General features: G+C 46.4%; 1 protein-coding gene and 1 pseudogene across 1 annotated transcript in view; one reads left to right on the forward strand and one right to left on the reverse strand.

The window, feature by feature from the left end:
• GABBR2 (gamma-aminobutyric acid type B receptor subunit 2) overlaps positions 1–25,955 on the reverse strand; it is a 348,641-nt gene that overhangs the window by 115,091 nt on the left and 207,595 nt on the right. Inside the window, exon 7 of the mRNA XM_025432171.3 lies at positions 22,936–23,172. Coding sequence (XP_025287956.1) covers positions 22,936–23,172 — 237 coding nt within the window. The remainder of the gene's footprint in view (positions 1–22,935; positions 23,173–25,955) is intronic.
• LOC112650318 (60S ribosomal protein L22-like) lies at positions 5,229–6,699 on the forward strand (annotated as a pseudogene).

Raw genomic sequence — 25,955 nt, forward strand, 5'->3', positions numbered from 1 at the left:
TTTTAGTTGCTTAAGGCAAGAGGATAAATCTAGTCCCTGTTACTCCTCCATCTTGGCTGGGATTAGAAGCTCCTCCTACCCCAAGTGCTCCAGACACTGTCACCGATGCTTCCACGCTGGTGTCCGCCTGCCTGGGTCACTTCTCCCCTAGTCATGGCACAGCTCCTCCTTGCCCCACCTTCCTAGGGAGGCCTCCTCTGGCTATCCTGTTTAAAACTTCTCTCTGCTTCCCCTCCACTGGTGCCATTGCCAATTCTCCTTCCTTTCCTGCATATTCTTTCTTTTTTCTTCTTTAAATAGCAACTGCTGCCTTCTCACATACTATATAATTTACTTACTTAATATGTCGATTATTGACTCTCTCCTTGCACTAGGTTGTAAACTCTTTGAAGGAAGGGATTTCAGTTTGTTTGGTTCACTACTGTCTTCCTGGCTTCCAGTACAGTGCTTGGCTCACGGTAAGTTCTCAAAAATCACTCTTTGAATAAATCCATGGTTGAGAAGATGATAATAAGAAAAAAAAAAAAAACCAAAAGACCCCAATAACCCAGAAGTGCAGCTGCAAAGGTTGAAAATTTGATGTGTGTGTGGGAGAGTAGCTAATATCCCTCTGTGTAAAGAGCAGCATGAGAGAAATAGCTGGAAGCACAGGTTATGACTGGAGGTGAGCTCCTAAAATGCCAGGCTCTATCCTGTAGGCAGTGTGGAGCCATGGAAGGCCTTTAATGAGGAATAACACGGTCACAGATTATTTAAGAAGAATAATCTGGTGAGTGTAAAAGTGAGAGCCAGAATAAATGAGTGGCAGAGGAGGGAGAGAAGAGAGTGCTTGGGAGTTCAGAGAGTCAGCAGAGCTCAGCAGGTGGAGGGAGGAGTTGAGATGATACCTGTAGAGATTTGTCTGCAGAAATATGGCTGGTGTGACAGTGCAAACTTAGGTTCCAAAGAATTCCACCGAGGGAGGTGGGGGAGTGGATAAGAGTGTAAAAAACAAAACAAAACAAAACAAAACAAAACAAAAACCCAAACCAAGGGTATTAGAGGTGACTAACATCAGGCCTGAAACCCTCTTATGAACCAAGGCACAGTTGTCACTTCCCACCTCGTGAGCCTGGGCATGCCACAAGGCCTCTTGAACTGGGTTGCCTCTTCTTTAAAATGGTGATGGGCACTGAGGGGGGCACTTGGCGGGATGAGCCCTGGGTGTTATGTTATATGTTGGCAAACTGAACTCCAAAAAAAAAAAAAAATGGTACTAAGCACATCTGCTTCACAGGTAGGGCTTTTCCCCAGGAAACTCAGTACTTCAGGGGCTTAGTAAATGTTGGTTCCCATCTTGAAAACATTTCTTTTTTCATTACTTCAGTCACAAGAGGCCTTAGAGGCCCCTTCTCTGACCATGCCAGCCAATATCCCTCTCATCCTATAGATGAATGGAGGCACAGAGCTCAGCCCCAACTGAGATCTGCTGACTGCCCCATGGGGGAGACATTTGGTAAGTCCCACTTCCTGTGATGGTCACTATTCCTCATAAAAGTTGGGCTGAGGAGAGTGAGCCCAAGGAGAAGACACCAAGCTGAACATCTCCACATCCCATTGCTGGGGGAAAATAGGACATGTTTCTATTACACTGAAGTTTAGAACCTCAGAATACTCTGTTCGCAAGAGACTATAATTCCTAAGACAGCTGTCCAGCGGCTAAGGTCATTAAGCATGGATTACGAGGCAGCTCTTCATAAGCTAGTTGATAGAATTACTTGATTTGAGGATGAATAGGCAATTTTTCTGGTACATTTCGGAAAGCACTGTAGAGCCTGTACATACTGCAGGGACCCTGCCAGACTGCTAAAGGGGAATTGACAGTGGTTCCATGGATTAACTATCACTACATATGGCCTACTAAAGACCCTGTGTGCCTGAGGGAGTATCTAGGTCACTGTTTTATCACACCCTGTGTGCCTGTAAAAATATATTTGTGCATATATACATGTATGTAGATCATATATCCATATGCATATACAAGATTCTGCATTCTTCATATTATTACACTAAGGGTCTACTAGAGTCACAGTCTAGGGCTGATCTGTCACAACAGTCATTACTTGTATGTAATCTAGGGTCTTAGACCTCAAGAGTTTTTCAAGCTGGCCTCTAGCCTATGTTAGGCAATGTCCTACATATTTTTTTCCTGCATACTAAAAGTTAAATGACATAATATGCCCTCAGTTAACTGGACTCCAATTAGTGGGGATCCAGCTCACTAGAGTTTGGCATTGAGGAGAAAGAAGTTCCTCCAGGCTCAGAAGATTGAGGCTTACAGGAGAGCAGGACATGTTCTCTTCTTTCCCTGCTCCATTCATTTCCAAGTGAGAATCAGAGTCCATCTAAGATAGAATGGGGCAGAGAGAGAAAGAATATTAATAATGGCTGAGAGCCGACAGGTGCCAGGTAGTGATGTGTCAATTAGTCCTCATGACAACCCTGTGAGCCAAGTATTCATATACCTATTGTACAGATGGGCAAAGGGACTCCAAGAACTTATTAGCTTATTAAGTTCCTTGGCTAGTAAGGGCCAAGACTGGAATAAAGTCTAGGTCTTTTAAAGTTAATATGTTATTTAAGTCTTTTTTTTTTTTCCTAGACCAAGACCTAAAGTAATATATAGTTATTGTAGAAAATTTGGAAAAGAGAAATAAGCAAAGAGAAAGAATTCTACCCAGAGACACCACAGTTAACATTTTGGAGTACCTTCTTCTAGTCATTATGTGTTTAAAAGTTTGCTACCAAAAGTGTGGATTTGCCATAAACACCTTTGCAATCTGCTCCCTTTTTCACTAAACAAAATATTATACGTACAGTCTTCTAAGTCATTAGTGTTCTGCAACAACTATTTCTAATATCTGCCAATAATTCTACTGTATAGATGCATCAACATTTATTTAGCTCAGCCCAAGCATTGGACATTTTGGTTATTTCTAGTTTTTCCCCTGTCCACACCAAGACAGACCATGTTTCCATGAGCGCTCTACTGGGCTATATCTTTGCCCCATATCTCCACTGTTTCTTGAAGAAAACTACTGAGAGGTATTGTTTTTTAAGTCGAAAGGGATGCACTACTCCTCTTAGAGGGCAGGGTCCAAGTGCTTATTTCTATAAAACATTCTCCTCCCAGCTCCCACTGTCTCTGACTTTCCAAACCTCATCTGTCCTTTGAGGTCCAGCCCAATTGTCTTGACCAGAAGTTTATTCTTCTGGCCTAGGATTGACCTCAAATGTTAAATCATGGTGACTGAGACTCCTAACTCTGGGAAATGAACAAGGGGTAGTGGGAGGGGAGATGGGCAGCGGGATGGGGTGACTGGGTGATGGGTACTGAGGGGGGCACTTGATGGGATGAGCACTGGGTCTTATACTATATGTTGGCAGATCCAACTCCAGTAAAAAGAAAGTACAAAAAAACCCCAAAAACCATGGTGACCAATAGAATATGAGCCACATCTGTCATTTTAAAGAATCCAGGAACCATATTTAAGAAGTAAGAAAGAAATGGGTGAAATTAATGTCAATTTTTAAATTTTTAACCTGATTTATCCACAATAATCTCATTCTAATCATAATGAATATAAAAATTATTAATGAGATATTTTATATTTTTGGGGTACTAGGTTTTTTAAATTGGTGTGTTTTTTTACATTTATGTACCAGCCACATTTTAAATGCTCTTGAAAGAGGCGAGGGGTGATCACACTGAACAGCACAGGTGTAGAATGTGTCTTACTCTCTCCCATATCCCCACAAACATGGGGCCTGGTATGAGTTAGTCAATCACTGACAGAATGAATGCCCCTTCTTCTACTGGTCTCATCCTATCTCTAGCAGGTAGTGATTTTCTCTGCCATGACACCCTTGAACCTTGAAATAGTCCTTGAAGTCTCTCCAAAGTATAGGGGTGCTTAGATGGCTTAGTTGGTTGAGCGTCTGACTCTTGGTTTTGGCTCAGGTCATGATCTCAGGGTGGTGAGATCGAGGCTTGCATTGGACTCTGTGCTCAGTGCAGAGTCTGCTCAAGATTCTCCTTCTCCTTCAGCTCCTCCCCTGACTCATGCATGCACACGCACTCTCAATCTCTCTCACACACAAAATAGGTAAATAAGAATCTTTAAAAAGAAAACAAAACAAAAAACAAAGTATATCCAGTCTCTTCCAACACACAGCTATGTAATAATAGGGGTCACTACTGTACCTAAGACAGGACTCAGAGCCTAGCCCTGTCAGATGCTTGTTAAGGCCACAGCCCCCAGACAATGAAATGTTTGGTATTGGTACTTAGGTGTGTTAGGTAGGGAGTGGGGGCTGAGAGGACAATGTGGTCACTGTCTCTAAGCCTGACCCCAGGGATTGAACCCCGTAGGAAGCTAAGGGGACTATGTTCACAGACAAGCTTGCGGAGCTCAGGACACAGCACGTGAGCTCCAGGCCCAGTCAGTGGCATGCTAGGAAATGCTTAACAAAAAGCTCTCCGAGGAGGAGGCGGAGAAGTCCTGATTTGTAGCGTTCGCTGATTACTGTGGTGTAAATGCTCCTGTCACGACCAATTTCACACTACTAATGTGACATCACAGAACAGGAAGTTGGGAAGACACGTACACAGTTGGCTCTAACCAGCCGAGGTAAGTCAGCTCCCACACAGCACTGAGCCCAGCTGAGCAAGGGCCAGAGTGGCCTTCTCCCCCAGAGAGGACTGAGGGATTACGGCCCTGTGGGGGCCCGGAGGAACAAGGAGCTGGCAATCCTGTGCTGAGAGGCCTCCATGAATGGCTTGCAGGCACTGGATGTCACCAAGGAGCTGTGGCCCTGGGCCATGCAAGGGACCATTTGTGAAGACACTGAGATGCTTCCAGGGTCCCAGAGGGAAGACTAGAGGAATGGTGGGGGGTGTGCTGGACTTGAGGTCACCCTGTTCGGCAGGTAGGGGCAGCACAACACGGAGGATTCCCTGGCACTGGCATTGTAACCTCATTTGCAGACAGGCCAGAGTGGGTTCTAGCCATTTACATTAAGTCTGCTTCCCTATGGACCGCAAGCACCTAAAGGCTCAGACAAAGGTGTCCTGCACACTTGCATTCTTGGCTTTTAGCAAGCACACCTTTCTTTGCCTCTGCCTGTGTGGAATATTTTTCTGCAGGATCGGGAAGGGTAACTAAGCATCCAGTTTCCCCTGGACCACCATGAACAATTTTCACATTTTCCAGATGGTAAACTGCACAGTGGATAGCTCCCTTTCTTTCATGTACTGTAGCAATGTTTACAGTATACGGAACTTGAGAGCCATTCAGTTCAAAATGAGAAGTAACTGCATTAGAAGTACACCCCTGATCAGCCCTTCTTTTCTGTCATGGCTGGCATTTTTTCCTCCCAAAACATGCCTCGAATCCACCTGCTTCTCTCCCTCCCCACTCACCACAGGTTAGTACCGGTGTTCCCGCAGGTGCTCTTGCTTCTTTCTAATCTGTTCTCTCCACTGCAGCCAGGGGAAGCTTCTTAAGAACAGCAATCAGTTTCTCCCTTGCCAGACATGCTTCCACAGGGTCTCACTCGTCTTAGGATAACAGGGGCGTCGTGATCTGGCTTCCACCCAACCCCTCTAGCCCACTCCCCAGGCTCATCCTGGGCCACTCTGTTCCAGCCGCATTGGCTTTCTTTTGCTTTCTCAAAGGTGCCACACTTCCTCTCACTCCAGGGCCTTTGCATTCGCTCTTGCCTTTCCCAGGAATGCCCTTCTGTCCCCCTTTGCCTAGTTAGCTCCTACTCATTCTTTGATCTCAACTCAAAGTCATCTCCCCAGGGAAGTCTTGTCTTGTCTTTTCTTTTTCCAAGGAAGTCTTTCCCGTTCCCTAGCCTTGGTCAGGCCTCCATGCCATAAGTTCTCAAAATACCCTGTGGGCTGTCTTCAGAGCACTTTCCATAGTCTACATTCAAATAGTTACTCAGGTGAATATCTGCTTACCATCTGTCTCCTCATTTGCCTTGCCCAACACTGTATCTGTAGCATCCCCCTCCTCATGCCTCTCATACTATAGGTGGTAGGAAATATTTGTAGAAGGAATGAACGAACAAAGGGAAACAGCCACTTCCCTGTGGTTGTGCCAGGTTTTTACACCATGGTTCCATCACTGATAATCAAAATCCCATGGCCCAGAAAGGGTGTTTTATTAGTTCTCGGACATACAGTTAATTTTTTCACTATATCTGATTTCTCCTCTTATTTAAGACAAAAACAAAACAAAAACAAAAACAAAGCGATACATGGTGCCACCATGGCACCTGTGAAAGGCTTGGAGTGAAGGGGGGCAAAAAAAGAAGCAAGTTCTGAGGCTGACCTTTGCACCCCGCCCTGTAGAAGATGGAATCATGGATGCTGCCAATTTTGAGCAGTTTCTTTGAGAGAGAATCCAAGTGAATGGCAAAGCTGTAAATCTTGGTAGAGGGGTTCTAGCCATTGAAAGGAGGGAGAGCAAGATTACTGTAACATCTGACATGCCTTTTCCCAACAAGGTATTTGAAATAGCTTATCAAAAAATATCCAAAGAGAATAGTCTCTGTGATTGGTTGCATGGAGTTGCTACTGGCAAAGAGAATTATGAATTGTGTTACTTCCAGATTAACTATGAGGAGGACGAGGAGGAAGATGAAAATTAAAATTCATTTATCTGGGGATGCCTGGGTGGCTCAGTAGGTTAATCATCTGTCTTCCACTCAGGTCATGATCTCAGGGTCCTGGGATTGAGCCCTGCATCAGGCTCTCTGCTCGGCGGGGAGTCTGCTTCTCCCTCTCCTTCTGCCCCTCCCCACTGCTTGTGTTCTTGTTCTCTCTCTCTCAAATAAACAAAAATCTTTAAAAAAAATAAAATTTATTTAACTGGAATATTTTTTTGAGCTCTGGAATAAAACTTGGGAACCAAAATAAATAAATAAATAAATAAAACAAATGATACAGAGACATGATGGCTTTCTTTCTTCTTCTACTGGGGGATCCCTCAATCATACACTGCACTTTATAGTTTGTAACGCACCTCCCTTAATTCATTTCCAGAGCAACCCAGCAAGGGGCTCTTGATTACTGGTCTCATTTTGCAGAAGAGAAGGCAAAAGACTAGAGACTTCTCCAAGGTCACCACTGCTAAGATGGAGGGGACAGCACGTAAACCTAGGTCTGCAGACTCCACGTCCAGTGCTCTTTCTGCCACACTGAGCTGCCTCTCTCAGGATGGTTAATGAGCTACCCAAATGAGATAGTGTCACTTCAGTTTTGCCCGGCATTTTTCACCAGTGCTTTCAGAATCATTTTTGCAACTGGAACATTTCTTAAAGGAAGAAAACTAGTTCATCACAGTAATCAAGTCTGTCATAGAGGATGTGTGATGATGTTTGAAAATATAATCCTATGTACATCAGAACTGACAACTCTGAAACATCTCTAGGCTAAATCTGCTAATAACAGTCTTTAGCATTCAGGTTGGCACTCACATCAGTTGGTGTGATACATTTCACAGCAGAAATGCCCTAACAAGGAACTTCCTCAAAGAGGAACAGGGTAGAGGACAGATTTTAATGAGGCCCGATCCCTGAAAGGGTGAAGTGTGAGTGAAGAATAATGGCATGAAATGAAACATGTATTTCCATGAGTCAGTTGACAAGATGGGGTCTCACATCAGAAAATACAGCAAACACTCTCTAGAGGTCAGGACTTGTACAGAAGAGGAGTCAAGACATCAGGGCCATCACCTCTGTAGATTCTCCCGGAGAAAATGTGTTTTGATTAGAGCGAAGCAGACACATAGGAATTGCAATTACCTCTTTTGGTCCTGCTGCTCACTCACTCACTCCTTCTCACCCACCTATCTACCCACTGACCTACCTACTCATTTGTCTTTGTCTAGCCGCTGACCTGCCCATCTACCCACCTGCCATCACTCCATCTATGCATCCATCCATCTACCCACACACCTAATCCACCCATCCGCCCACATACTCATCCACTCACCCATCTATCCTTGTATATTCCCGTCTCTCCATCATCCATTCATATATCCAACCACCTACGCATCTATCCATCCATTCACCCATCCACTCAACCTTCCAACTGTCTACTCACCCACCCACTCCGCCCCCCCATCCACTCATCCATCCCACCAGCTAACTGATCTTTCCTTTATATCTACTATGTATAAAGCTCTTAGGAGATGTTGAGGAGGTGAGGGACAGGTGGTGATAAAAATCTCTGTGTTGTATTTGTTCACTGACCATGAGCTGAGAGCCTAGTATAGGCTAGACTGTGAGCTAGCAACTGAGAATAATGGGGTCTTAGAAAGGTCTTTCTAAGACTACACCCTCAAGAAGTGGGTAGGAGAAGCCTCCATCATAAAGCTAACCAAGTACTCAGAGTCAAGATGATGGCACAACAAGGACGAGAGCAAGGATTTCCACACTGTGCTGCCTGGGGTCCACGGCCAGGTTCCAACAGCTGGCACAGGCAGCTTACCCAAAGCAGCCTGGCTCTTGCTCATTTAATGGACACCACCCCCTGGCCAAACACCATTTTTTTTATTACTAAGAATGCACAGAATGTGGTGAAAGGGCATGAAACAAAAAGGCTATTAATCCTACCACAAAAATCTGGTGTGTTAAAGTACAGTACTGTTTACTGCTTTGGAGACGAGACAGGCTGCCCAAGATGACCACTGTTCTGCTGTTGGTTTCTCTCTCTCTCTGTCTTTCCCACTCTTGTGATTCATTTATTTGCCTTCGAAGAGGACGACCAAAGTGCCTTTCCAGATAAAGATAAAGCAGTATGAAACCCCCATGATGTGTGTATCACCTTAGTGATTTTTGCAGCATCCACGTACCATCTGTGCTTTCCTTTACTAAATATCTGCCTCTTAAAAAAACTAAAAAAGAAACCCCTTCTTGCTACCTCAAGCGCTACTTATATTTTTATTGTACACATTAAAATCAAACACAGCTATTAAAATAACAAATGTAGGTCTGGGTCCCAGCTGAGATTGCACCTCTCCTGCCTCTGAGGTGCTGTGCTTGGACCTGCTGCTGAGGCTGCTGTCCTGCCTGGGGGCCTGACTGGGGTGTGCCAACCTGGGGGCCCAGGCTAGCTTCCCTGTTAAGGCTTTGCTGCATCTTTGTTACTGCAGAAATTTGCTTGCTTATTTTTTAATAAATGAGGTGGGTTTATAGAGAAGTCTTCGAAGAGGCCAATTTTTTTTTTTTTTTTTTCTGGAGAAGGAGAAGGAGCGAGAGAGAGCACAAGCAGGGGGAGGAACAGAGGGAGAGGGAGAGTATCTCAAGCAGGCTCCACACTCAGTACAGAGCTCGGGCTCTGTACCCTACATGCAAAAACCTCTTTAAGCCCCATGACCCTATACAGTAGGCTTGTTGTTATCTGTAGGGTGTCCTGGAGGAGCTCTACTCAGCTCTCCTCTTTATGGCTGGAGCATCACCCTCCAGCTCCTGGGAATACTGGTGACTGAGGATCCCAGCTGGGTATCCTACTGCCAATTATCCTCCACTATGGGGAAGCTCCTTGCCTACGGAGACACCTGCCCTCCACTGCAAGGGCCCAGCCATGGCCAGTGACTAGCTGATGGGAAGCTACAAAGGCCCCTGCTCTATGCCTCACTGTGGACAACGGTGAGGGCCATCCCAGCTCCAGAGCACTCCCAGCATCAACTGTAGCCTCAATTGCAACCACATTTTGGATCAGCTTCTTGCTCTGCCCCAAGCTACTGTCCTCACTCACTTACAGTGCATTTCCTGAGTTCACCCTCCCACAGATCTGCCGCACGCAGCACTCTGGCTCAGAGCCTATTCACAGGGAGCCCAATCTAAGGCATTATCCCCATTTTACAGACAATAAAACTGAGGCACACAGAGATTAAGTTCTTGCCCAGGTTTATCTGCCTAGCAAATGCAGCCAAGATGTGCATCTAGGAAGTCTGTCTCCAGAGTCTGCAATACTAAGCATTTCACACTATTGCCTCTTAGGAAGGTGGTTCTGCCCCTCCCACACCTTCTTCCACGGTTTACAGTGCCCTGACCAGACTCTAGGCCTAGCAACTGAGTAATTTACCAATTACTGTTTATTTATTTATGAAAGATTTATTTATTTTAGCGAGGGGGGGGGAGGGAGAGAGAGAGAAAGCATCTGTGTGAGATCATGGGGAGGGGCAGAGAGTGAGGGAGAGATAAGCACAGAACTCAGTGCAGCAGGGTTCAGTCTCATGGGCCTGAGATCATGACCTGAGCGGAAACTAAGAGTCAGATGCTCAACCAACTGCGCCACTCAGGTGCCCCTGCTAATTACTGTTTAAACAAAAATTCTAGAAAGCTTGAATTTCATTGAGAAAGAAAGAGGGTGCAGGGGTTTGCAGTTCCATGAGAAGATGGGTCTTCCCAGCTCCCTCTGACCCCTGACACAGGGCTGGCCTCACATGGGGTCACAGCCATGTGTGCAAGTCACCACTGTACCAGCGCACATAGGCGGAGTGGGCATCCATCAGTGTTTAAAGCTGTGTGTCTTGTCAACTGAAATTTATGTTAGCTGTCCCCGCCGATGGCAGAAGGCTTCCCTCCTACTTAGCAAGTGCACAGGCTAACATACCTTGACACACATTGAGGGGGGTACTCCGGTCTCCTACAAGGAGAAAAGCATGTGATGTGTTACGGGGGCTCTTCAGATTTGGTTTTCACATAAGATTGGGGTCTCTCTTTATCTGACTATTTTCCTCAATAGTGGGTATATCACTAATATTTAACTGTATTTTACTTTAAAATAAACTTAATTATTTACTTTAAAAATTTTGCTCACTGGATTCTCAACATTTTAAAATGTACATTCTTAAATTTCTGTATGAAACCTTTTGTTAGGCTAATAACTATTTGGTTAGCAGTAGCTTGCAAGTAATTTTTCTCTAAAATTAGTCAGCAAACTACTTATATCTTTACAAATACTTTTCTTTTTTTCATCCATTTATTCATGAGAGACACAGAGACAGAGAGAGAGGCAGAGACACAGGCAGAGGGAGAAGCAGGCTCCATGCAGGGAGCCTGATGTGGGACTCGATCCTGGGTCTCCATGATCACGCCCTGGGCTGAAGGCAGTGCTAAACCGCTGCGCCACCCGGGCTGCCCTACAAAAATTTTCAATATAAATAATACATAAATAAAACCAGCTTTCCCATAATAAATAATAGTTTTAAAATGATCACATGGGATGCCCTGGTGGCTCAACCGTTTAAGCCTCCAACTCCTGGTTTTGGCTCAGGTCATGACCTCATTGTCGTGAGATTGAGCTTTGCATCCCACTCCCACTCCGGGCTCAGTGTGGAGTCTGCTTCAGATTTTCCCTCCTGCTCTCGCTCTCTCTCTCAAGTAAATATATAAATAAAATCTTTTTAAAAAATGATTGCAGGGAATCAGGAGTTAGTGTTTAATGGGTACAGATGCTCAGTCTGGGAAGATGAACAAGTCGTGGAGATGGGCAGTGGTGATGGTTGCACAACAATGTGGCTGTGCTTAATGTCGCTGAACTCTGCACTTACAAAGTGGTTAAAATGGTAAATTTTATGTACATTTTATCACAATAAAAAAAGACGGAGTTAAAATGATTGAGAACCACTGCCATAGAAAAAGCTTTATAATGTGAGGAATCAAAACAAATAGCTATAAAAGAATTTTTTTTAAAAAAAGATCACAGCTGGGTGTGAAGGGTGGTACTTAAGTAGAGCAATCTGAATGACGAAGTTATGGGTGACTTTGACCTTCTTTTTGGTACTTGTCTGTATTTTTTACATTTTCCTTCTAATCATGTGTTATCTTCGTAGTCCGGAAAGGAAACGTACATGTGATTTTTAAATACACAAATGAGAAGATGACGGAACATGGGGTTCTAATACCCTTGCTCCCCCAGTCAGGGAAGAAGTGAGTAAAATGTAAGGAGCTGCTTTCAGGGACTGGCTGGCCAAACCAAGAGGCATAGAACTTTCCCCTGGGTGGTAGAAACCAGCCGTCAGGGAGTTGCCCTCCTAGAGATGGGGGGGGGGGGCTGGCTCCAGCCTCGCCTCTCAGGGGGGCCACAGATTCCCTACCTGGACAGTGGGTGGTGAGAAGAGCCAGTCTCACTGACTCCTCTCAGCTCTGTCCTTCCCTGGCTGGGATTCTTTTGCCCCCTAAAGGAGGACAGCTTGTATAGGTGTAGGGTAATGGTTAACCATGAGGGTCGAAAGTAAGCCAGCCTGTGTCCTGTGTCCAACCTTGGGTAAATTATTCAACCTCACAGTTTTCTCACCTGCCAAATGCTGGTCACAACAGTCTCCATTCTTTGGGGCTGGATTCATTCGCTAGGGGCTGCTTTAACAAAATATCACAACCTGGGTGGTTGAAACAACTAAAATTTAACGTTTCATGGCTCTGGAGGCTAATGGTCCAAGATCAAGGTGTCGGCAGGGCTGGTTCCTTCTGAGGGCTGCGGGGGAGAGTGGGTTCTGCACCTCTTGCCCAGCATCTGGTGGTTTGCTGGCAATCATTGGTGTTCCTCGGCTCGTAGAAGCATCAGCCCTTCTCTGCCTTCATCTGTACGTGCCGTTCTCTCTGTGTGCGTGTCTGTCTCCAATTTCCCCCTTTTTATAAGGACGCTAGTTATATTGGATTACCCCATTCCAGGAGGACCTCATCTTAACTAATTATATCTTCAGTGGCCCTATGTCCAATTAAGGTCACATTCTGAGGTACTTTGGGTTAGGAGTTCAAGTATGGATCTTCAGGGGGACACAATTCAATCCATAACCAGGTTATTACAAGTATCAAGTGAGATAATGCATTTAAGAGCTTAGCACAGCACCCAGCATATAGTGAGCGTTCAAAATCACAGCCATTCCGATTATCATGACATTTGTCATTACAGTAATTGTTACTATGACCACCTTGTCACTGGCTCCTTCCTTTGTTTCTTACAGAGACCTGGAGAGTGTCTGTACGTAGGGCTTCTGTTGAAGCTCTCCTAAGAAGATACACTCCCCCACACTGCTTTTCATAAGGAAACAGCTATTTTTTATCCCGACTAGAGGAAGTCAAACTTGCAAGCTTTGGAAGGCTAGGCATCAATTGAAACAAATTGCTAAACCACATTATTTTGATCTTTCAAATTTATCTGACAGCAGAAGGAGTAGGTTTCTTTCCTGTGCTGTACGTTATCTGCAGTCATTTGTAATTGTGTTTAAAGAAACGGGGGTGGGGGGAGGGCAGCCAAGCGGTGCCTAGGAACATTAGATTTGGAGACACCTGCCTTTAGAATCAGAAGAACTAGGATGTGATTCTGAATGAGCTCACCAGTAACACCGTGGGAGCCCAGCAAGCCACTGCCGCTCTGAGCTACGATTCACCACTCACTCATTCAATCAACAAACATGTGTTTCAAGGACTAAGAGCCAGTATTATACATGGCACTGGAGGTACAGAGAGAATTATGGGCCCCAGTCCCAGTCAAGGGACTCCCAGGCTCACTGTCCCCTGGGAAAGGGCAGATGGACACATAAATAACTCAAGTGCTGGTGGAGAGCCCACACATCTTCCACTGTTAATTTGGGGAGGGAGTGGTTCCTGCTTCCCTCCTATGCATCTCACCAGGTTGTTCAGACAGCAAATTCCTTGGGGGCGGGGTGGGGGGCAGCGGTGGCAAACCTTCCAGATTGTTCCTTCTGCCTGGCCCAGCTCTGGCTTATAGGCAGTGCTAGCAATGCTGGCTGAATTAGGGGACACCCAAATGGCCCAGAACTTGGGCTTCTGAGTTAGCCACATGAGCCAGTTTTGAATAAACTCTTGTCACTTGCTACCTGGAGGATGCTGGGTACATCATTTATCTCTGCTTAGCTTGTTTTTTTTTTTTTTTTAAATCTATGACATGGTCATTAATGACCCAAATCCTGCATTCATTAAACAAAGATTTATCAGGCACCTAGTAAGTCCTGGGCACCCAGCTCTAAGTCTTAGTGGGGGTGGGGGGACATCAGATGGGGTAACTGTGGAGAGGCAGAATGATAGGGTGGAAACTGATTTTATTTTATTTTATTTTATTTTAAAGATTTTATTTATTTATCCATGAGACACACACAGAGAGAGAGAGAGAGAGAGAGAGAGAGAGAGAGAGAGAAGCAGAGACACAGGCAGAGGGAGAAGCAGGCTCCATGCAGGGAGCCCAATGTAGGACTCCATCCTGGAACTCCAGGGTCATGCCCCGAGCCAAAGACAGATGCTCAACCACTGATCCACCCAGGTGTCCTGGGAACTGTGAATTTAAACAGGGTGTCGGCGAGGCCTCCCTGACAAGGTGACACGTGGGTAGAGATGGGACACAGGTGAGAGAGCTGGACACAGCTCACTGGGAGCAGGTGGCTTCCAGGCTCGGGAGTTACCCATCCCCCACCCTGGAGGCTGTTCTGAGCATCACATTCAATAACATGGGTACACTGCTTAGGGTTCAGCCTGGGATGCAGTAGGAGCTCATTAATTGATAGCTATTATTAGCATTATGTTAATAAATGTAATTGCATTGAGGAATGAAGGAGACAGAGACTATAAATGTACTCTGTGCACAAGGGCAGTCACACAGTGATTATTATTATTATAGTTGTTTATTACTAGCAATTACCTCTAGGAACTACCCCTGACAGTCTAAAGTCACAAAAGGCCCATCAGCAGCCCCCATCTCCCCCTCAGGCCCTAGGACTTGAGCCCTAGAGAGACACTGATGGGAGAGACAGGGGAGGGGGACAGAGGGCGGGTTTCTTTCCTACCTCGGGAAGGGAAGGATGCGGCAGGAGCCCCTGTCCCCACCCCCACACATACATGCTGGGATGATTTCCACAAGCTGTGCGAAACAGTGATGTCAGCCATCACAGCAAGAATTAGGGGATCGTTATTAGCAGATTCAACAACTATAGATCCTGTTAATACTTCTCTTGTCGGTTCTGATTATTTATTGGGCAGAAAAAAGTCTTTTTAGTTTCTAGAAGCCTGGAAGGCAGCAGAGTGGGAGAGTGTGACTGAATTTCTCAATCGTGTGTGGACTCCATCCAACAAACTCAAGGTTAGCTTCTACCAGGTGTAAAGTGCTAGGTGCAGAACTGTGCGACCAGAGGCATGAAAAGCTGTGGTCCCTGCAAATCTGGGAGCTGCTAATTCATCAGAGGAGGCAAGTATGGCTCTGCTGCAGGCTGACTGCAACAGGCAGGAACAGGATCAAAGTGTGAGTATAAGGGAGAAGAGTCCAGAACCCTCTACCTGGTGTGAGGGAGGCGACGGGGGAGGGTTGCTGCTAAACTTGATGCACAGATGACAATTAGGTTACAGTAAAAATTCCCTCTTGAGGATGTTTAAATTTCCCAGAAAGACACATGAGTGTCTTCAACTGGGTCCTCCAGAAGCGGAGCCCAGGACAGGGAATCATGTGCAAGTGATTTTTTAAAGACATGTTCTCAGAAGAAGCTTGGAGAGAGGAGGGAGAGGAGGCCAAGCTAGAATGTGGTTTCAGGTGAGGGGCAGCCTCATCCTAATCCTGCAGGGAACTCTGGAGCGTGAATGGCACTGGTGTTGTACCGTCACACCAGCCAGTCATCCACTGTGGGCCACTGGGCTAGGGTATAGGTCCCAGGCACCTCCAGGCTGGGAGACTCCAATCACCCGAGGTGTGAGCCATCAGCAGGGACACCTGCACAGCTAGGTGTTGGGCAGACCCGACCAAAGCCCTAAAAGAGATCCCAGGAGATCTGGCTGGGACCAGCAGCATTTGCTGTAGCTAGTTTTCGTGTGCAGTGCTGAGTGCTAATTCTCAGGGCCACAGGAATTTGAGCCAAACTAAAGGGAAGAACAGAAGGGGGGTCTGTGAGCAAAAGCCTTCCACTTTTAAGGCGAGTATCAAATTGCAAAATGTGGAAAACTCGCAAAGTGTTCTTGCTTACAGGCAGGGTTTACTCCATGTTATTTTGATATTAAACCCCTACAACCTGTAAACAAGTTAATCAATTTGCTTATTATTGAGACAATTAAATGAGATAGTATATGTGAAACAGACTGGCACTTAGTAGGCACGGAACGACTGTTTTGCTGGACTTGATTTTGAATACTGCTTGATTAGATCCAAAGAAACTCTGTTTTTTGAAAAGTCACCATGGTGACAGCGGTAGTCATAATAATAGAAATAACGATGATGCGGTTTGGGGAGCTAAACACCATCATTACTTACCATCTCAACCCTATGAAGTAGGTTATATTTCCCTCCATAGATGAAAGGTAAATAATTTCCTTGAGGTCAGTAGGCTTTAAGCAGTGGACTGTGGCCTCCTTTTGTCTGACTTTACAAATTCACATTTCCTGCTATAGTTCATCACTGCCATGCCCCAGGCCATGGTGCATTTTACCTGAGTTTAAGAGGAGGAGGGGGCATGGTTCTCAGACCAGCTTCTCCGTTTTAAGTTTGTGTATGGGGATCCCTGGGTGGCGCAGCGGTTTGGCGCCTGCCTTTGGCCCAGGGCGCGATCCTGGAGACCGGGATTGAATCCCACGTCGGGCTCCCGGTGCATGGAGCCTACTTCTCCCTCTGCCTGTGTCTCTGCCTCTCTCTCTCTCTCTCTCTGTGTGTGACTATCATAAATAAATTTTAAAAAATTAAGTTTGTGTATGATTACTTCCCCTGGAACTCCCAGGAGTCTGGGATGGGGTGGAGACAGGTGGGGTGCAGGAGAAGTCCTTGGCGGGTTGGGAACAGCCCAGAGAGGCTCATGAAAGGGAAGCCTTAAAATAGGAAAGCCTGAGTGGTGTCGGGAGCTAGCACGAGGTCACTGGGACAAGTCCCATTTTCTAGGACGCACAGTAGACACATCAGTCAGACTGTTGCAGAGCTTCTGACAGGTTCCTAGTGATAGCCTCGAGTACAAAATCCAGAAACAGCCAGAATCCTGATAGTCCAGGGGAAGGAATCATGACTGGCAAATGACCAGTCCCAGAAGGAGGTCAAAGCCAGGACTGGGAGAGTTTTCTCTACTTCTGGGTAGCCTTCCCAGTGCTCTGTTTCTTATCTCACTCAAATTCAACCTTAAATGCTGATACGAGATATAAATATCAAATGGGTGGCTGGTACAAAGCCTGTAGGTTAACCTGTGTTAGAGAATAAAACCAGGAGTCCAAAAGATTGGACAGGCAGCAAAGATGGGCCAACTCTAGCAAGGTGATGGTTAATTCATGGGAGTGTGTGAGTGTGTGTGTGTGTGTGTGTGTGTGTGGAAGTTTCCTATTTGAATAAAAACTCAACTGCACGACTTCAGCATCCCAGTAGGACAAGGCAGCAGTGTATGTGACATAGAATGGGGTTTCAGCTAACATTTCCCTGGGATGAGGATCTCACTGGCTTGCCCTAACTACCTGCTTCCAAGTACCTGCAGTCATTGGAATTCCAACTGAACCGAGTTTACTCTGTGATGCCCTCTTTCCAGGTAAGATGTTGGTAGGGGGAGCACAGTGGTTGTATCTGAATCTTAGTGGAGACTATATATATATATATATATATTTTTAAACAAATCTTGCATAACGATTTGAAGTTTCAGGGACACACCAGCAGCAAAAGCTGGATTCCTGTTTTCCAACAACAAAGGCAAATAGATCAATAAACTCTGCAAATCACCATCTGCAGTTCTTCGTCACCTCCTCGATGTGATCAATTAGAGATAACTGCCATTAGAGGTGACATGCCTGAACCTGAGGCTGCTGGTCTCCCCCGACAGATGTTACACCGAGATGTCCAGACTCACAGCTGGTTGAGAGGCTGGGCAGACAATGAAGAATGGGGCTATTATTTGGAGGAACTTTGAATCGTTTCTACATTAGATCCGTCCACGGGGAGTGAGGAGGCAATCACAGGAAATAGTTTAAAAAGAATGGGCCCTCTTCTTACAATCAAAGATATTCCCCAGGAGCTTCTTTCAATTTCTCCATAGCTGAACGCTCTTGGAAGCCTCATAGCCCCCATGCAAACCTGGTACATGCCCTGAGTAACTTTCCAGGAAAAATGTTACATGTATTATGTTTTCATAATAGAGTAAAATGAGATATTAATTTAGCTTCCATCCTAGGCACTATGAAGTAAATATGGTGTCATCTTAAGAGACAAATATGAAGGAATATTTGCTAAAGGGGGTATACTGAAAGTTAGAGCCATCGAATCTCGGTGTGACATGCCCAAAGGATTTGTCCACTTGAGATCTGGTATGTCATCCTTGTTTAAAGAGATTGGAAACTGGAAAAAATTAAAGTGATCACCTGGGGCGCCTAGGTGGCTCAGTTGGTTAAGTATCTCCCTTCGGCTCAGGTCACGATCTTAGGATCCAGCCCCACATCAGGCTTCCTGCTCAGCAGGGAGTCTGCTTCTCCTTCTGCCCCTTCCCCTGGTCATGCTCTTTTTCCTTCTCTCAGATAGATACATAAAATCTTTTTTAAAAAAGTGATCACCCAAAGAAAATGAAGGCTTTGATTTTTTACCTGGATACTTAGCACATGTTCCCAAGCATGTTTTGAAGTGTTATGGATATAAGCCTGTCGATGAATTTAGTGTATCCTTGGTAAGAACACCTAATTTGAGGAGTCTGTTAAATCATAGTATATCACCATCAGTCCTGGGCATGGAGGAGCCTGGCATTGCATCCTTGCTACCCAACACATGGCACAGGTGAGAACGCACAGCAGGGGCACCTTGCAATTATCCACACATGGGGTTTCGTTTATTGACCTGCAGGAAAATTGAGGACAGCTCCCTGATCTTTACTCCCATAAGGTGAATGGAATCCTCCCTCCAAGGGTTTTGGCCAGACCTTGGATAGTGACCAACAATTATTCATCTACTTGTCTATATCCCTCACTGGGCAGGGAGTTCTTCAGGGAGGGACCACACATTATTCCTTTCTATGCTTCCAGATCCCAGTACCCAGCCCAGAGGCTACTAAAGGAGTGAATAAATGTAGGAACAAATACATTTGTCAGGTCTAAAATCAAAAAGTGTGTGCCTGTACACATGTGTGCATGTATACATGTGTGCATGCGTGCATACGTCTACACATGTGCTCGTGCCCATCAGAGCCCAAGCAATTCTCAGGGTTATTATTTGAGAATCACCAGGACTACTTGTTAATAATGTGAATTCCTTGGCCCTATCATAATACCATTGGATCAGAAGTTCTAGGTAGGGCTGAGAAATTGGAATTTTTAACAAAGTTCCCTGGGAGCATCTTATACATATAGAAGTTTAGGAATGTTGCCCTAGACAAAACCTGCAGAGCTGGGATTCTCAGAATGCTCTGGGCTTGTGATACCTTAAATCACCAACTCCAGCCTGAGTTTCTGTTCACACGTTTGGCAGAAGAGGGTATGTCCACGTGGGAAAGCATTTTGAGATTTGCAGACCATAGAGAGGTAAGAGGTTAATAACAGGGCCAAAAATCAGAAGAGCACCCTCAGGGAAGCAGAGGGAGGCAAGACCCGCCCCCCCCTCCCCCCGCCTGCCCAGGACATCAGGTGTGCAAGGTAGGGGGATATAGAATCTATATCAGTGTTCCCTGAGAAGGGTACCTGGGAGGAGCTCCTAAGAAGATAAAACAGAACTGGGCCCAAGCTGAAGCCGGAGTCCCCAATCTAGGATGCGTGGAAGAAATCTCTTCTTTAACATGCCAACCAGGAACCACAGGCCTGGCTTCCAGACGAGAGTGTGCACACTGAATCAATTGAAATTGAGTCACGGATATAATTAATTTAATGTGTTTAAACGATTTTCCGTATAGTAAACATGCTGAATGAGGGTGACCCAGAATAAAGTGCCTGCCTGAGAGTGGAAAAATGGACACCATGTGTGCCGTATAATGAAAACCCTTTAGCAAATAGAAAATGCTTCAATTTATTTCTGCCTCCTGTTCCTTTCCTTTCCAACTCTTTATTTATGGCTGAACTTGGCCTTCTGTGGTCTCCTTGGACCACAGAGACACTTTTTATTTTGTCAGAAGATGTCCTTTCTTCTCTGATCAGAAGACAATTTTAATGAAACCTGTCTACAGCCCAGTGACAAGCACATATTAATATGTGACAAAGGAGATTAGGAGGAAGGGGGAAAAAGTGTAGAATTCTTTCATTATCCTAATCCCTTTCTTCAGTAAAGGGGAATGTGCACAATGAGAAAAGTGGTGCACCTGCTGTGGCAGGGACAGGGCCCAATGAGCCACACCATCCTGGCTCTGCCAAACTGTTGCTCTGTGTGACTTTGCAAACGCCCTCTCCAGACCTCAGATACTCATCTACAACATCAGGGGGTTGAATCTGAGGATTGTGAAGAGCACCTTGAATCCTGACATCCGCTGAATTATTATAAACCGGGGAGGGCATAAATACGTGTCAAGAAATTTCTCATGAGAAAGAAACTCCTCTTCAAGTTGTGTAAAGTGTCCAGGCAGTTTTATCTAATTGCTCATCAAGTGGAGATTACGTATTATTTGGCTTAGATGAAAAGGAGCCCTTGAGAGTGGTTATAAATGATCTCCAACCAAGATACATCAGGCATCTGGGCAAAATGCCGAGTGCTAGGATGAGGAGGGACACAGAAGGCTTCCTAGATTCTGTAGCTCTCTATCCAGCTGTTTGGGCTGGAGATACTGTGGATTCCTTCCATTAAATAAGAAGCAAAGTGTGGCAGGACGACCTGAGGAAGTGTAGCCACATTTGGAGATTGCTCTGCCCACAGTGCTCCCGGTGTGGAACAGGCGAGTCTCACCCTCTGCAAGGCTCAGTCTGTGTAGAAGAGGGAGGACCTCTGGGGTCCTGGTGGGGCCATTCTGCGGGGTTGGAGTGAGGGCAGGGGGTTGGGGGGCGGCCCAGGGGCTGCGGGTGAGTGGCTGAACAGGTAGGGCCCTGGGCTGCTCCTCCTTTCAACTGAGAAGCTTCTCTCCAATCTGTGTTATATACCAGCACCACATGAGATTTTATAAGAGGTTCTGAGGATCAAAAACATTTTTTTGGAAACCAAATTTTTGAAAGCTGTTTATTGTCTGAATCCAAGCTGCACCATAAACAGGGGTATTGCCCCTAACTATTCAGAGGCTTTGCATCTGAACTGTGGGAGCAGAGGCCAAGAACTGTCTGGTTAAGAGTGGCTCTGGTCTGAGATTTTGGAGATCCACTTCTTTTCAGGAAGCCTCAGCCGCTGCCCACCACCCGGAGCAGCTGCGCTCAAACTCCAGCACATTAGCACCGCCTGGAGGGTCTGTGAGTCCTGGGGGGTCGGGCTGGGGAGTGTGCATTTCTACCCAGCACTTTGAGAATAGGTGGTCTGTAAAATGAAGGCCAGCCTCCTTCGCTTGTTCCTTCAGGAGTGGGCCCCAACTTACCTTCCCAGCCTCATCCTCCTCCTTTCCAATTATCCCGACAAAGTAATTGTCCCTGCACACACTCACGCATATCTCCCTCGCTCACCACGCTCCATCTGGCCAGACTGCCGGCCCCCACTCTGCATGTCTAAGGCACTGCACAATGCTATCTCTGCCAAAAAGCTCCCTTTTTCATCCATGGTCACAGACACCCCTCTGGGCTTATACGCTCTCTCCCATGGTGCTGGGCCCTTTTAATTTTTATGATCATCGGTGTCCAGCTCTCGCCTCCTCATTTGGACCACAGGATCCAGGACAGGGAGCCCATCTTACCTACCTCAGCATCCACATCATTGTTGACACCCTCACCTGCACCAGCCCCCGCCCACCAGACCAACCACCGGCAAGCCTGAGTGTGCGCACACAAAGGAAGTGTGAACATTTAAGAAATGCACCAATGGACTCATCTTGTCTACAATTCTTAATACCTCAAGACAGACTAACTTCTCTTGACTCTTTAAATTAGAACACAAGACAGGATTTTAGCCATTTCAATCCATGTTTTAGGCAAATTTTCCTTATATTCTGAAGCAGAGTCAGTGACGAACACATCATCACGAGATATAACTGCCACTTACGTCCAATACCAGAAGGTAGTGTAATGCAGCATTTAAGAGCTAGACGCAAGTTCAAATCCCAGTTCTACCTCTGATTGGCCGGAGAATGTAAATGCTCTGAGCTCCAGGCTCCTCACCTCTAATAGTGATAATAACAGCATCTACTTCCTGCGGATGGCATACGGATGCAACGGGATCATTATTAACACCAGCAATCCTAGCATGTATTGAGAGCCTACTCTGGGCCTAGCGTTGGGCATACATTCTTATAGCCAACCTACATGAAGTGCTTAGCGAAGTATGTAGCACATAATAGTCATTAAGGAAATGTTAACAATTATTATCAACGCTTTTCCCAACTTCTTTGCAAGTCCTATGTTATTATCCTCATCTCTCAAGGCTCAGAGCAAGTAGCCTGCTCAACAAATATTAGCAGTTTTTACTTTGTAATGGTCAATCTTTATACCTTTATAATAGGTACTATTTCCATGTTGGGAATGAAAACTCTATGGTTTGGAGAAGGTACCTTGAAAGACCCAGGATTTGAACCTGACTTTGGGTCCAGGCCTCTTGCTGCCCCCATCCCCCAGCTGGTGAATTTCAACTGCTCTGTGAACAGTCAGCTCACTGTGCCCTTTGCAGTCCATGAGCCGCAGAGAAGCATTTCCCCAGCGTGTCAGAGTATCCCTGAACCTGTCCCTCATTTTGGCAGCCCCGCAATCCTACAACCCACAGGAAGTTATCTCAATGACTGGAGAAAATGGATCTAGTATCAAAGGGTGTGTGACTCAGCCCCCGTTGCCTTGTACATCACCAAGGGGCCCGAAGGAAAGGGGAGTCTGGGCCATGGGACTGACCGTGACCCCGAAGAAGTTGGTCTCATTCATGGCATTGAGGATGATCCTGCCCAGCGTGTGGTCCGTGTAGTTGAAATCCTGGATCCGCTGGTGCCGACTGCTGGCGTGCAGTGTCTCCATGGCCCTCTGCAGCGTCTTGGCGATGACCCAGATGCCATCGTAGGCGTACCCATGGAACTTGCTGGGCCCCACGCCCGACCGCTTGTTGTTGTACTCTCTCTCATACTGCTGTGGAGTCTGTAAAACAGGGGGATGGGGGGACACCAGGTTATAGCCGGCAGAGACATCAGGCACATGGTGCCAAGAACTAACACTCTCCGATGCTTACAGTGAGTCAGGCACGGTGCCCGGCTCTTTATGGGCATTATCTCATTTAATCCACACAGTGACCTCATACAGTGAGGTACCGTTATTGTCTCCATTTTCCAGATGAGAACATTGATTTAGGAAAGTTGACTTGCCCAGGATCACATGGCTGGTGAGTGGCAAAGCTGAGACTTGCACCCTGGCTGTCTAGGAAGGCTAAGGTGAAGGAATAATGCACCCTAACTAGGCCTCCCTCTGATATTTGCAGGATTTGGAGCTACAGTACCAGTGGAGGACCACATTCCATATGTCTAAATATTTACATTATAGACAAGCCAATAAACCGCCCGGTAAAATATTTTTGCCTCCCCATCATAATAAATATACCTTCCTAATGATCTGGAAGGGCAAGTTTGAATACAGAATTTTGGGGCTCCTTGGAGCTTCAGGCTGGAGATAGAGGCATAGAGGGAGCTGGCTTTGCGGTGGGGCACACCTCTGTAGCCCAGCTCAGTCCACACCTCCTCCCCTTCCAGCATCATAGACCTTTAACAACCCCAGAGGTACAGCCCAATCTCAAGAGTGCAGACCCTGGTAAGAAGCTCCCTGGCCCTGGAAGTGGTTCCAGTTCTTAGGAGGGAGGGGGTGCAAGCTCAGGGGTGGGGGGCATGACCCAGTGGCCTTGTGGATTCTGAGCCCTGTGGAGCCTGAGTTGAGGCCTTCCTAGAGCATGGGGCCTAGGGCTGGTCCCAGGTGCCCAGATGTAAGGGCTGTTCTGACCCTATACTGTTTCCCTCTTCTTTCCTCTTCTGTAATAAAGCAAGGTCTGTGAATAATTCAGCATTTTGTAAAAAGAAGTTTTTTCTCCTGTTGAACTGAATTTCACAAAAGAACTTCATTGGTAATATTAACATTCTGATTGTGGCCACAAAGTAATGAAAACCTTTTTACTCCAATTGCTGAGGCTTACACATTCAAATGGATACCACCCCAGGAGAACTCATCACCCTTAACCTTCCCATGGGCCTCTCAAGTCACTTCTGAACTCCTCTGTCAGAAACGTCATCAGCCTATAGCTAAGTCTTTGGAAAAACCCTCTTTGGGGACAAATCACATATAGAAACCATTGTCAGTTTATACTGGGAAGGGCTCTTAGAGTTGGTCACACATGCTCCCCCCCACCTGCAGCCTGAGGCACAGAGAGGTCCAGAGACTTGCCCAAGGTTACACAGCTTGTGTGTGTGTGTGTGTGTGTGTGTGTGTGTGTAGCTACACTGGTCCCATTCCATCTCTGTTACGTCTTTAATTTTTGACTTTTGAGGGCATAATTGCTTTTTGCAAACCACCCCCAATTGTTTGGGGCCACGTCTGGTGTCCAAGGAGGGTGGTGAAGCTGAGCCCTCAAGGGCTGGGTCTCATGGCTGGAGCCCGAGTGAGTCTGTTGCCCATGGTTCAAGGTGTTAGCAGGACAGGGTCACACTCACTCGTGCCTGGGGACAGCCAAGGGCCTCCCAGAAGTATAATTGTGGACTCTAGGAGAGGCTTTTCGCCTGACCACATAGGAATGCTGATGGCTCAGCAATAGCACCCCCTCCTTTTTTGCTTCAGCTCCCACTGGATGACTCAGGTCTCATTCCTGTTGACAGTTTTCCTTGGAAATGCGTCATGTCCAGCCATCACATTTGTTCATCACTCAAAACACACAGCAGGAGCTCCTCAAATCCAAGGGTTCTTCCAGGAGGCAGCACCGTTTCTATGTCCAGCCTGGCCCAGAGCCTTGAGCTGCTCCTCACGCCCCCCTCAAGCCCTCCACCCTCATGTGCTCCCGTGGGGCCTGCTTTCTGCCCTCCACCCTTTTACTCCTCTTCACGGAGCACAAGGGCTGAAGGGCCCATAATGAGGCACACTCTCTAACTTAGACCTCTTGGGTCCTTTGATCACATCAAGTTGGTTGGGACCTCAGGGCTCTTGCACCAGCTGTTTCCTCTGCCAGAAAGCTTCCCCAGCTCTTTGTATGATATTCTCAGCATTCAGACATCAACACTTGTCACTTCACAGGGGTGGCTTCCCTGACACACCCTTTCTAAACACCCCTCATTCTCCATCCACTGGTTTGATCTTCTTTACTGCCCTTTTCATATCCAGTAATGGTTCTACTTATGTGATCATTTGCCTCTTGTCTGTTCCAGCCCTCCCTTCTTCCCTGCTCCCTATGCCTCAACAGCTAGAATTAAGCTCTGTGGGGTCAAGATGTTTTCTGTCTTGATCACCCATGGCAATACCTACAGAGATCCTTGATAATCCTCAATGTCTCCATTTGAAAAATGAGAAAGTGGGATCAGGTGATCTAGAAGTTTCCTCTTGGCAACATAGGTAGGACCCTGGCACAGTAGTCAGGACAGAGGATTTGGAAGCAGGCAGCCCTGCCCTCCATCTCTGGCTCTGGGTTTGCTGTGACCTGGGGCGAAGTCCCCTCTCCTGCAGGTTTCTATGTCCTCTCTTGCTGGGTGGTCATGAGGATTCAGTGACATGAAGCATGCAAGGCACCCAGTCTGGTGTCCAGGATATAGTATGCTACCCACTGTTACTAACAGTAAAGGTGGCTTGCCCAATCCAGCCACCCAGCGCGGCTGGTGTGGCTGCTAACCCAGGACGCCCCGAAGAGCCAAGATTGTGCCGACATCTGTGCTGGCAGGGGTCAACGGTCCTCCAGA

The sequence above is a fragment of the Canis lupus genome, chromosome 11 (genome assembly GCF_003254725.2).
Source record: "Canis lupus dingo isolate Sandy chromosome 11, ASM325472v2, whole genome shotgun sequence".
Classification (NCBI taxonomy): Eukaryota; Metazoa; Chordata; class Mammalia; order Carnivora; family Canidae; genus Canis; species Canis lupus.